Source organism: Eleutherodactylus coqui, chromosome 4, assembly GCF_035609145.1.
Source record: "Eleutherodactylus coqui strain aEleCoq1 chromosome 4, aEleCoq1.hap1, whole genome shotgun sequence".
NCBI classification, from domain to species: Eukaryota; Metazoa; Chordata; class Amphibia; order Anura; family Eleutherodactylidae; genus Eleutherodactylus; species Eleutherodactylus coqui.
Genome location: NC_089840.1, coordinates 142,888,604 through 142,902,053, shown reverse-complemented (window position 1 = coordinate 142,902,053; position 13,450 = coordinate 142,888,604). Strand labels below are relative to the sequence as shown.

The 13,450-nt window shown below is 46.5% G+C and overlaps 1 protein-coding gene across 1 annotated transcript; it reads right to left on the bottom strand.

The window, feature by feature from the left end:
• Positions 1–422: 422 nt before the first annotated feature.
• Positions 423–1,333, bottom strand: LOC136626537 (small ribosomal subunit protein uS3A-like). Its single transcript, XM_066601591.1, has 2 exons — positions 630–1,333; positions 423–434 (listed from the first exon to the last, which is right to left on the bottom strand). Exons 1-2 carry the CDS (start codon positions 1,317–1,319, stop codon positions 423–425), a joined length of 702 nt encoding a protein of 233 aa, XP_066457688.1. The 5' UTR covers positions 1,320–1,333.
• Between the last annotated feature and the right edge of the window lie 12,117 nt (positions 1,334–13,450).

Here is a 13,450-nt window from a genome sequence, read left to right as displayed (position 1 = left end):
AGCCATGCTGAAAGGACTGTGCCCAGTGGCTAACCAGTAAGACTGACATTGTGGCTGTGGACATTGCCACCAAAGCTAAAGACTGGCAGTGCTGTTGAGTACTGGACGGTAACTGCAAAACCCTGGCTTATATCACACCGGGGTGTATGGATTCTGCAGGACTGTCAGTGTGCTGAGCTACTTGCTGTTGGATCCCATTTCATCCATTTTGTTTTCCTGCCTGCTGAGAAGAATCTTATTGCCTCGGATGTTGTGATAACCATGAGGAGAGGACGCTTCGCTATACAAGAAAGGGACAACATTGGGCCCCAACGCGCGCTTCTACAAACTGTAAGCAGTCCACCCGGACCACCGGTAAGACGGGTGCACACCCAAATGTGGAGTTAGGGTCAGTTAGGGATAGTTTTGGGACTATTGTTCTTTCAGTGTCCGTGCTGTGGAGGTGGACATAGTAAACGTAGAATATATTGTGAAATCTAACTTGACTTGTTCAAACTATACTGTGAATTTTGCTTGTCCTTATTCCTGTTCTTTTACCATTAACTTGCCTTTATTAACCTGTAGTAAATACATTTTTCTTAACTTGACCACCCCGTGTGCGTCCTTTCTGGTTGCGAAGACCAAACCACCTGCCTTGCTCTCGGTTCACAAATTGGCGTAGTCGGCAGGATCTCCTCTTTGGGCTCCACAATGCTGACATGGTCAGGCAGAGGCTTCTTGGGTCCAATCTTTCTGCTTGGGTCCCATGGCAGCATGATCTTCACCTTGATGCCAAGAACACCCTGTCTAAGCAAAACGTGGCGCACTGCTGTGTCCACATAGTAGTTGACGGGGTCACCGCTGTGGATCATCAGGCCATCCACAAATTTCATAGACTTGGCTCTCTGGCCTCGCAGTTTGCCGGACACAACGACCTCACAACCCTTGGCTCCACTCTCCATGATGAACCGCAGGACACCATAACAGGCTCTCCTCACTGCCAGACCTCCCAGGAGCTTGTAGCACAGGGACTCTGCTTGGGTGATAGCACACAGACCCCTTGTGGTAACCTTCTCTGCGTACAACTCAACGCTGCCCTCAGGAAAGCCGAACCTCTTCTGTACCACAGCGGTCAGCTCACGGATGCGGCGCCCCTTCTCACAGAGGACATTCTGGGTCCTGGTGGCAAGGATGATGATTTCTGTCCTGGTGGGAGTGACTCGGACCTCCACGCCAGAGTAGCCATCCTCCGCCAGCTCCCGGGTCAGGAACTCATTCAGCTCGGCCTGGAAGATGCCATCAGCGACAAACTTCCTCTTCTTCGAGATCTGCACCGCCATCTTGCTTCGCGTCGCTGAAAATTTGCTCTTGCAATTTTTGCATTACTGTTAGAATTTCTTTAGCTGGCACTCTTTCTACTGTTGCTATGCAGGACTTTATACGACGAGAGACTAATGCTAAATTTCATGACGTGCAGGTAGAGGCCATCTCACGTGCCAATAGTATTGTCCCAAAGCCCCAGACCGCAGTTGGAGTCACTTTGTCGCAGGGGGCTAGCTCCAGCCTAGAAACAGTAGAAAGAGTGCCAGCTAAAGAAATTCTAACAGTAATGCAGAAATTGCAAGAGCAAATGGAACGCTTGCAAACCTGTTGTGATGAAAACTATGAGAATTGCAGACTTCCAGAGAACTAGAGATGAAGGAGTGGGCCGTCCACACCAAGAAGGTCAGAACCACCCACAACCCTGCTGGAGGAATGAGAACAGGACTTACCGAAGGGGTCCCAATAATTTAGTACAGCGCTCAGAAGAAACCGAAGGGGCTTACCGAAGGGGCCCAAATCGATGTCCAGAACGACGGGAAATACACTGCTGGGAGTGTGGACGGATGGGCCACATTGCTGCCAGATGTCCAGACCAGCGACAAGTTTATGAGAGACTGCCGTTAAACTAAGGTCCCCTGCTGCTGTAGGGCACGGAGTAGGGGAGACTGAGAAGGAGATTATGTGGGGAAAATGCCCTGATGATGACCTAATTGATGCAAGTCCTGTCATCCAAATGGAATTAGAAGGTATTCTGGTTATCGGGATGATTGACACGGGTTCTCAAGTAACGACTCTGAGTAGAGATTGTTATGAACGGTACTTCCGACAACATGTGAAATATGATCCCCATACATTCGTAAGAGTGGTCGCAGCCAACCAGTTACCAGTCCCAGTAGTGGGAGTGACCTGGATGAATGTACGGTTATGTGGTCAAGATCTAGGTAAGAAAGGCATTGTGGTGGTACAGGAGCCACATAAAGTAAAGGCCCCTGTCATTTTGGGGATGAATGTGCTAAAAGAATTGGATCAGATCCTCTTTGAAAAGAAAGGTCATGGTTATTGGAAACAAACTACCACCCATCGGCCTACTCGAGCAGCGTTCCAGCGGCTGATCCGGATATGTGGCTTACAGGAAAGCTCGGATACACAGCGTCCTCTGGCACAAATTTCTGTCCCTATGCATACAAAAGTTACACTGCCACCCCGTCGGGAGATGATAGTGTCCATGCCTGTAGGCACCTGTCGGAAATTAGAAGGCATAGCTGTCTTGGTAGAACCACTGCCAGCAGCCGAAGGAGGTGTTGATCCGCTAGTAGCCCGTTCCTTGGCAATAGTTCGCAATGGGAGAGTACCACTCCGATGTGTAAACACCCAGGACCAGAGTGTAGATCTGACACCAGGAAGGATGCTGGCTAACATCTATGTAACTCCGGAAGAAGTAAAGTAAGTAACGCCGATGCACCTGAAGCCGGCTGAAAGAGATAAGTGGACCATAACCGTGTCTATGGGAGAAGATGAGGGTCCCTACTCTGAATGGAATGGCTGTGCAATTCGAGAACAGATGAAGATGGAGACTTATTCGTGTTCTCCAAAACAGGTCCAGAAGATAGATGAGCTGTTGTGGGAAAACAGAGCCACTTTCACGCGTTACGCTGAAGATTTTGGGTGTACAACTGGGGTCTGCCATGAGATTCCCACAGGAGACACCCCTCCAATTAGAGAGTGCTACCGACAAATTCCTCCACGGTTGTATCAGGAAGTGAAAGAACTGTTGACTTAGATGCTGCAAGGTGGGATCATCCGAGAAAGCCAAAGTCCCTGGGCAGCTCCAGTGGTGTTAGTAAAAAAAAAAGATGGGTCTCTTCGGTTTTGTGTAGACTATCGGAAGTTAAATGCTTGCACCGTGAGAGATTCCTACCCCTTACCCCGGATTGAGGAGTCCCTCTCGGCGCTAGGGAGAGCTCGGTACTTCTCACTAGATCTGGCTAGTGGGTATTGGCAGGTGCCGATGGCTGAGAAAGACAAGGAGAAGACAGCTTTTACCTTGCCCATGGGACTATATGAATTTAACCGGATGCCCTTCGGGCTGACAAATGCACCTGGAACGTTCCAGAGATTGATGGAGAAATGTCTTGGTGACTTCAACTTTGAGTTCACTCTCATCTTCTCATCTACCTGGATGACATTATAGTGTATTCTGCAACCTTTGAATCTATTGGGGGGGGGGGGGAGAGGAGCAAGCTGTCCATGTGCAGCATGCCGTTCACACAGCCACGATCTTTTTCCTCCTTGTACACAGCCACGATTGACCTGGAAGTGCATCATGCCGCATCTCGGGCAACCGGCCACGGAGCGAATGTGCATCACAACACACTGGCGTGCCTGTGCATAGTTGTTCATTGGCTGTAAAGGCATACAGCGCAACACCCTAAGTGCAATACCTGATCATTACATGCATAAGAGAATGAATTTATAGATAAAACATGAAAGTAAAGAAAACTAAATAATTGATGAAGAACTATGATGCCAAGGAGGAACTGCAATATTGGTTCAAACGGAGAAAAATGAAAGGACGTCAAAAGACAATTAATAAAAACATCTAAAAAATAATAAAATAAATTAAACATTATGGCTCAGTCAGACGGGCGTTTTTATGTGCGGATGTTACCTGAGTTTGCGATTCGCATCTATATAGAGCCAATGCTTTTCAATGGCAGCGGTCATATGCCCGATATTTACCTGCGCACAAAAATGCACAGCGGTAAATATAGGGCAGTGGATTTTAAAAAGCAGGTAACTGTGGCATCCGTCTTTTTTGAATGTGAAATCCCTGGATGCTGTCACATCCACCACAATGTGTCAATGGATTAGTCGCCTACGAATGACAGAACTGGAGGAACAAACTGATACAGAAGATAACAGAGGACAATGAAAAGCACAAACTAGCAGCGAAAACCATGCATGTCCTACCGGTAATATAACTGGTACCTATCCTAGGGAGTTGCTGGTTTAAATAGGCAGTAGGGGGACTTGGTTGGATTCTAGGCAGGCAGGAAACAAATCCATCATCTAGTAGAGAAAATAGTGCATTAAACTACTTGAATTTGATGTCTTACTGGCATCAGCAATGTGGTGAAGCCAACATCACTATTTGCCCTGGCACAACATTTACCGGGGCACCATGTACAATATCAATCTGCTCTATAACATACTGCCCATAGTTTTGATAGCATGTTTAAGCTGACAGGTTCCCTTTGAATTGCTGCAAATAGGAATGCTGCAGCAATAGCAATTTGAGTGAGGGGCTTACAAATAACATCCAGACAAAATTAACACACTGGCTGAGCTATTCCCATTCATGCTCTAAATGGCAACAAACATTGCACTGGCTTATATAATGGGGTTGTGTCATATGTTACATGATTAACACAAACAACACATTTTTCAAAAAGAGGGGACCAGCATTAAAAACTTGCTCTGCTGCTTATATTAGTCCAGTGACTGATAAGTTGCACTTTGCATGATGCTGCAAGACTGTAAAATATCAAGAAACCAACAATGTCAACTCCGAGCACCCATGTGTTTTCCACTGCAATAAAGCTGAACCTCAGCTCGGAATTGTCTATTTTATTTTCTCACTGACCTGTTTCTCTGTAGCACATAAAAGTGTGTGGGTGTATAAACACATATTGGAAATTATGATTATTTAGAAGATAAATTATAGGCAAATTGATGCGTTCTTTTAAAGTCAATTTTATATAAAACGTACAGTACTTTATGCTTTTTTCATAGTGAGTGAAAGGAAAATATCTATATTATGCACATTGTATCTGGAGTGACAGAAGGAATTTAAAATCAAGACAAAAGTGGAACATAGAGTTTTTCATATTTTGATTGAAAAGAGATGGACGTAACCAGGAAACTGACTCTAAAGTTTTTATTTTTTATTATCTACGTGAGCATTGGCCTTCATAAAATCTCCAAACATTCTAATGCACAGAAAATATTTTCAGCATAAAAGGGGTTGATGTTTTTACTGAAGTCTGCTCAATGCTATACAATGAAAACAGAATCACTAACACAAGCAGTGACTTGTCTTTCTCATTCCAAAAGCTAGTGGGCATATGGTATTGGCACACAGCCTGGCTCTGCAGCCAGCTCTGCCATCTGATGTTACAAAACTGTTCCCAACTCCATTAGCTTTATTTGCAGGGAAATAGCAACAAAGGGCCAGCGCAGTTGGCATTGGCTGGCACAGAGCAAACAGCATTAGGGTGCCAGCGGACTACAAGCACAATGTCAGTAACAAAAAATAATCACAACATAGAAACATTATGTAATCTTTGTATTTCCATAGAAAGCAGACTAGAGCCAATAACAGGAAAGGTGTTGTATGTAATGGTGGTTTTCATGAATTAATCAGAATATTCTTATCAACTAAATAGTACAAAGCTACACAAAAATTCTTCAGTATTCCAATTCTTCAGGATTGAAGGGACTCTATTCACAGAAAATTACCTCTTGTTGAAATCAATTTATAAACGAATTTTACAGGAGACCATCTATAGTAACATGAGTCAATTCAGGAGAGAAACTGGAGAAACCCCTACTGTATGAATTGTTTTAATTGGCCACTCTCTGTTTGGTTTACTTACCTATTCAAACACTTATCTTTCTCACTTCTGAGTTTCACCTTTACCCCAGGTAGCCATCCCTCTGGGACTTGATGCCTAAATACAGGGAGGGGGTGAGTCTGAGGTCTCAGTTTATTTAAGGGTCAGGTTTAATATCCGAATCTACTAAATTGTCTAATCGAAGGTCTGAATTTATTTAGGGGCTTGGTCTGTAATTTGAAATAATACATTGGTCTTATGCGGGGTGTGTTATTAATTCAGTCTGGGGCTACCAGCAGAAGTAAGGGGCCAAATGTTTCAGCAGGTAACTGTGTAGTTATCATGGCAGTCTGGGCCAAATGCAGAAGGAAAGGAAAAATCATAGCTACAATCAAAGATGTCACCTGTGATTTACCCCTTTTAAAGAGGACCTGACACCTGTAGTCACATATTTGTTATAGTAAATCACTGTATTTGTCCATAAGATAACTATTCTAGAATATCTTTACGCAGAACTCTATGTTGTAGTATTATATTACCATACTGTCTTCCAATAGGAACATATAGTCATAATGTCTCATTGTAGCCACACAGTCCCCTTGCAGTATTATATCAGCCAAAGTGTCTCCTTGTAGCCATACAATCCGCCTGCAGTCACAATGCCTCCACAGTAAAATAATAAACTCACTTGCAGCGTCTGAGGAGCGGCTCCACAGACGAGGAGATAGTGGGTTAGAGAAGGCCTTGTCACGGGGCGCTACCATCTCCTAACCTGGGGGTAGCACAAGACCCGACCAAGTTACAGCTGGGGATGTCAAACAGGGAAACCTAATCTGCGGTTTACCTTAAGTCCTTGTCACTTGCGTCACCACTGTTCTGTCCTCTGCGGTGAATCCAGATGTTGGAAAAAAAGTAGTACACAAACAGGGATAACTTTCTGAGCAAAACCGGGAACGGTCTGTAAAGCCCGTTTACGTCAATAAATGGTTACAGTTAGAGATGAGCGAGCGTACTCGTCCGAGCTTGATGCTCGTTCGAGTATTAGGGTGTTCGAGATTCTCGTTACTCAAGACGAGCACCACGCGATGTTTGAGTTACTTTCACTTTCATCTCTGAGACATTTGCGTGCTTTTCTGGCCAATAGAAAGACATGGAAGGCATTACAACTTCCTCCTGTGACGTTCCAGCCCTATACCACCCCCCTGCAATGAGTGGTTGGGAAGATCAGGTGACACCCGAGTATTAAAATCTGCCCCTCCTGCGGCTCACCACAGATGCATTCTGACAGAGATCAGGGAAAGTGCTGCTGATGCTGCTGCTGCTATAGGGAGAGTGTAAGGAGTTATATTAGGCTTCAAGAACCCCAACGGTCCTTCTTAGGGCCACAGCTGACCGTGTGCAGTACTGTTGAGGCTGCTGTGAGCAGTGTTGCACTTTTTTTTTTTTTTTGTATATCGGGCGTGCAGAGCATTGCGTCCTCAGTCTGCAGTCATTGTACAGAGTATAGGGCCAGTACTGGTGAGGCAGGGACAGTGGTACAGGGAAAGATATATACAGGCTATATAGGCAGTGGGCTTTTTCAAAAACATTGGGGAAAAATACTATATTTGGGCTGCCTGTGTCCGTCTTCAGTGTACTGCGTGTCTGCTGGGGGTAGTAGTCCTAATTAATACGCAGCTAAGCGTTACAGCAGGCTTGCGCAAAATTGTTTCCTGGCTCTGCTGTCTCCGTTACATCACCACCGTCATCCCGCCAGAGGGAAACAGTATACATAATATACGCTGCCTACAGTATCTGTCTGCTGTATCAGCTCAGCATTTAAAAAAATAGAAGCAAAATACTTAAGGCCTACTAGTGGCCTTTGGCCACTTGACTGCTTCTGCGCTGTGAATTCCACTAGCTGAGTCATACGCACCTACGTCACAGTGCAGGCGTGCGCAAAATTGTTTCCTGGCTCTGCTGTCTCCGTTACATCACCGCCGTCATCCCGCCAGAGGGAAACAGTATACATAATATACGCTGCCTACAGTATCTGTCTGCTGTATCAGCTCAGCATTTAAAAAAATAGAAGCAAAATACTTAAGGCCTACTAGTGGCCTTTGGCCACTTGACTGCTTCTGCGCTGTGAATTCCACTAGCTCAGTCATACGCACCTACGTCTCAGTGCAGGCATGCGCAAAATTGTTTCCTGGCTCTGCTGTGCATTCCGTAAGTGAAGTCAGCCTCCAACCACAGGCCAATAAGCGGCACATTTAATTACAGCGTTCTGTTTCTGCTCTACTCGTAATACACCATGCTGAGGGGTAGGGGTAGGCCTAGAGGACGTGGACGCGGGCGAGGACGCGGAGGCCCAAGTCAGGGTGTGGGCACAGGCCGAGCTCCTGATCCAGGTGTATCGCAGCCGACTGCTGCGGGATTAGGAGAGAGGCAAATTTCAGGGGTCCCCAGATTCATCACACAATTAATGGGTCCACGCGGTAGACCTTTATTAGAAAATGAGCAGTGTGAGCAGGTCCTGTCGTGGATGGCAGAAAGTGCATCCAGCAATCTATCGACCACACAGACTTCTACGCCGTCTACTGCTGCAACTCTGAATCCTCTGGCTGCTGCTCCTCCTTCCTCCCAGCCTCCTCACTCAATTACAATGACACATTCTGAGGAGCAGGCAGACTCCCAGGAACTGTTCTCGGGCCCCTGCCCAGAATGGGCACCAATGGTTCCTCTCCCACCGGAGGAGTTTGTCGTGACCGATGCCCAACCTTTGGAAAGTTCCCGGGGTCCGGGGGATGAGGCTGGGGACTTCCGGCAACTGTCTCAAGAGCTTTCAGTGGGTTAGGAGGACAAAAACGATGAGACACAGTTGTCTATCACTCAGGTAGTAGTAAGGGCAGTAAGTCCGAGGGAGAAGCGCACAGAGGATTCGGAGGAAGAGCAGCAGGACGATGAGGTGACTGACCCCACCTGGTTTGCTAAGCCTACTGAGGACAGGTCTTCAGAGGGAGAGGCAAGTGCAGCAGCAGGGCAGGTTGGAAGAGGCAGTGCGGTGGCCAGGGGTAGAGGTAGGGCCAGACCGAATAATCCACCAACTGTTTCCCAAAGCGCCCCCTCGCGCCATGCCACCCTGCAGAAGCCGAGGTGCTCAAAGGTCTGGCAGTTTTTCACTGAGAGTGCAGACAACCGACGAACTGTGGTGTGCAAAGTTTGTCGCGCCAAGATCAGCCGTGGAGCCACCACCAACAGCTTCACCACCACCAGCATGCGCAGACATATGATGGCCAAGCACCCCACAAGGTGGGACGAAGGCGGTTCACCGCCTCCGGTTTGCACCACTGCCTCTCCCCCTGTGCCCCAACCTGCCACTGAGATCCAACCCCCCTCTCAGGACACAGGCACTACAGTCTCCTGGCCTGCACCCACACCCTCACCTCCGCTGTCCTCGGCCCCATCCAGCAATGTCTCTCAGCGCAGCGTCCAGCCGTCGCTAGCGCAACTGGTTGAGCGCAAGCGCAAGTACGCCGCCCCACACCCGCACGCTCAAGCGTTAAACGTGCACATTGCCAAATTGATCAGCCTGGAGATGCTGCCGTATAGGCTTGTGGAAACGGAGGCTTTCAAAAACATGATGGCGGTGGCGGCCCCGCGCTACTCAGTTCCCAGTCGCCACTACTTTTCCCGATGTGCCGTCCCAGCCCTGCACGACCACGTCTTCCGCAACATTGTACGCGCCCTCACCAACGCTGTTACTGCCAAGGTCCACTTAACAACGGACACGTGGACAAGCACAGGCGGGCAGGGCCACTATATCTTCCTGACGGCGCGTTGGGTGAATTTAGTGGAGGCTGGGACAGAGTCAGAGCCTGGGACCGCTCACGTCCTACCCACCCCCAGAATTGCGGGCCCCAGCTCGGTGCTGGTATCTGCGGCAGTGTATGCTTCCTCCACTAAACCACCCTCCTCCTCCTCCAACGCAACCTTTGTCTCGCAATCAAGATGTGTCAGCAGCAGCACGTCGCCACCAGTCGGTGTCGTGCGGGGTGGCAGCACAGCGGTGGGCAAGCGTCAGCAGGCCGTGCTGAAACTACTCAGCTTAGGAGAGCTCTGCTGTCCAGGGCACTGCAATGGGATACATTTATGTACAGCCGGTGTGTTCCAGGGAGCCACCCATGCTGTGGGTGCACACGGAATTCCCATTGCGGAGTTGTACCTGCCTGTGACTATTTATAAAAAACCCCGGTCTGACTGGGGCATGCAGATACCTTGACAGAATGAATAGTGTGTGGCACATGAGTTCCCCATTGCTATGCCCATGTGTGCAGCTCCTGATGGAGGTGGCACAGGATTGGATTTCTCATTGCTTCTGTACAGCATTGTGGGCTATCGCCCCGCCCCTTTTAAAGAGGGTCGCTGCCTGGCCGTGCCAACCCTCTGCAGTGTGCACCTGCGGTTCCTCCTCATGGCAGATGCACTTATAAATAGACATGAGGGTGGTGTGGCTATGAGGCCAGCTGTGGCATGAGTGCAGCTGAAGGCTGCGCAGGGACACTTTGGTGTGCGCTGTGGACACTGGGTCGTGCGGGGGGGGGGGGGGCGGTTGGGCAGCATGTTACCCAGGAGAAGTGGCAGCGGAGTGTCATGCAGGCAGTGATTGTACTTTGTTGGAGGTAGTGTGGTGCTTAGCTAAGGTATGCCTTGCTAATGAGGGTTTTTCAGAAGTAAAAATTGTTGGGAGGGGGGAGGGACCCACTCTTGCCGCTATTGTGGCTTAATAGTGGGACCTGGGAACTTGAGATGCAGCCCAACATGTAGCCCCTCGCCTGCCCTATCCGTTTCTGTGTCTTTTCCATCACTTTCTTGAATTGCCCAGATTTTCACAAATGAAAACCTTAGCGAGCATCGGCGATATACAAAAATGCTCGGGTCGCCCATTGACTTCAATGGGGTTTCGTTACTCGAAACGAACCCTCGAGCATCGAGAAAAGTTCGTCTCGAGTAACGAGCACCCGAGCATTTTGGTGCTCGCTCATCTCTAGTTACAGTCAAAAACTTTACAGAAGCCAGCAAGACACCACACAATAGTGGTGTGACAGGGAGGATTCTCAGGATGACGGACGAGTCCACAGTCCCGTCTGTCACGTGATCCAGTGTAAGGTCATCACCACTCCCCTCCCGGTATTTACAGAATACTATGTCTCCAGTTAACCCCTTTAATTCTCTTGTATTGTCTGCAGTGTAATAATACTGTGCTGATCGCTGGTATATAACTACTATATGCTCACTGTAAAATAGTTATATTGGTGTGTGTCAACAATGTTGCTAAGATCTTAAAAGATCAGGGGCACTGGCCTCAAGACATATGAAGTTGTAGCAGGTCCAAGCATACAGCACAGATATGGTGACAGATTGAAACCTAAAGCATGGATAAGATGGAAAGCTTACTGAACAGAAACCATAAAGGCTCATTCACACAAGTGTTTTTTGCCACATGTTATACATGTGGATTTTGTGCACATAATACTTGATAAAAAAGGCTTACATTACTGTCATCGGTGCCTCTCACGCACAGTGAACGAAATATACGCACAAAAAAAGAACGCAGCATGCACTATCTTGGCGCATATTACATGTGCATACATGCCAAAAAAAATGCATGGGGATATGTTGACACACAGCAGTATGCAATGCATTGCATACTGCTGTGTGCTCCCTGCGCAAGAGATAAGCTCGCAGAAAACACTTGTATGAGAGAGCCCTAACAGAACAAAGCTTTGCTACATAAGAAATCAGAGCCCAGGTGCAGGAGCTCCATGGAATGTTGAGTCAGAGAATAAAATTGTGATTGCTTCATGTGCCTTACAGTGGAGCCAAAGGTACAGCAAATGTTAGTTGTGGCTTTATTGACTGCATGAGACTGATTGGAATCTACAAATGTTATCTATGAGATTCAGAGTTCGGTCCTGTAAATGAATCTCGCTAGATCTTGGGATCCTAAGGGTGGTAAACCACCAATTTGACCTCTTCTTGACTGTACAATCATGGCCCTGCTTTTGACTACTGGTCCTAAGAAAAAAACCTCTACCTGAAACATTCCAGGATAATTAGGCCAGTTATGGGCCACTACCTTACAGAAAAAACGGCTGTGGGACCAGAGAAAATTCTGGCGTGAATGGGTTGTCGTGTTTAAGTAAGTTGCCTGGTGGAATTAACAAAGACTATAACTGCCAAGCTGAGTGTGCCTACTAGAGAATGCTATTGCCAAGTAGTGGGCCTTATTTTTTTTAGTCTATAGCGGAGTACAGTTATTCACGTTTATTGCTGCATGTCTGCGTCCATTACAGCACCATCTTCGAATGGGGTTCTGAAGTAAAGGCCAAGGTCCACATATAAAACTGACCCTCTTACAAATCCTTTGCTGACTGAGTTCTCCTATGTTCATGTGGCTGCTGTAAAGCAAATGTTTGAACCACTGTTCACAGCTCAAAGACGCAGCTCAGGTTAGATAGCTGTTCCCATAATCATGTACAGAACATAAAGTAGAAAATCATAATGAGAAAAGAAAGAAATTAGCAAAAAATAATATAATTTAGTAAATGATATTAATTAGTAAAACAAAGGATAGAATGTATTTGGTTTTTGAAACCTCCTCAGTTCTTTAATATATTCTGTAGCAGCCTTACCCTAAGATTAAGTGCACTGAAAGGAATGCAGCTATTCCCTTAAATGTCCCATATGTTCAATATGAGATGTTGCTTTTGGAAGGAAATAAAACAAAACAGATTTTTGATCAATGAAACATTAGCAGCTAATTGTTCTGATGTAAAAACTAATGGTCTTGTTCAGTTGTGGCCCTCTTGACACTTGAATCGAAGCACAAAGTCAGAACATTGAGTAGCTTTCCAAATAACTTTCCATATATTTTAATTATACTTTAAACTCTGCATATGAACATGAGAAAATGTAGTGACTGATTATGACCCATTTCTAAGAAGCAATACAGTTAGATTAGGAACAGAAGAACAAAATGACCCAGAGGATCCTTTCTTTCTTCACTCTTAGAAGAGATGTACAGGTCACTACTGCCTGCAGATTAGCTCAAGAGCATCAGAGGGAATACAAGAAGCCAGTCAAAATTCATGTCAGAACTGGTGCTGTCACATTGCTTTGGGCTAATGATGTGTTACTTGGACTCATTGTCACTAGGACCGCTATGCTTGCTCTGAGGTCATCCTCTTCTCATCCTATGCCAAGTGTCATCTTATCACTTTGAAGAGACACAGTTACAATGCTAGAGGGCCTGTAATGTCAATTATTTTACTATGTGCAGCGCTGGGCAAATGGCGCGGTCAGTGTAATGAAGCATTGAAAGGAGAATTTCTTTGAAAAAAACCCTGGAAAATATCATTGCTGATGTGTTTCTCTAAACTGGGTTACTTTTCTGTTGTAATATAAGTGATGTTCATAAAATTTAAAGGAATAAAAACAGTTTGTTGTGGTTGTTTATTTATCAAAGGAAATGAACATTAGAAAGAATACTTCAA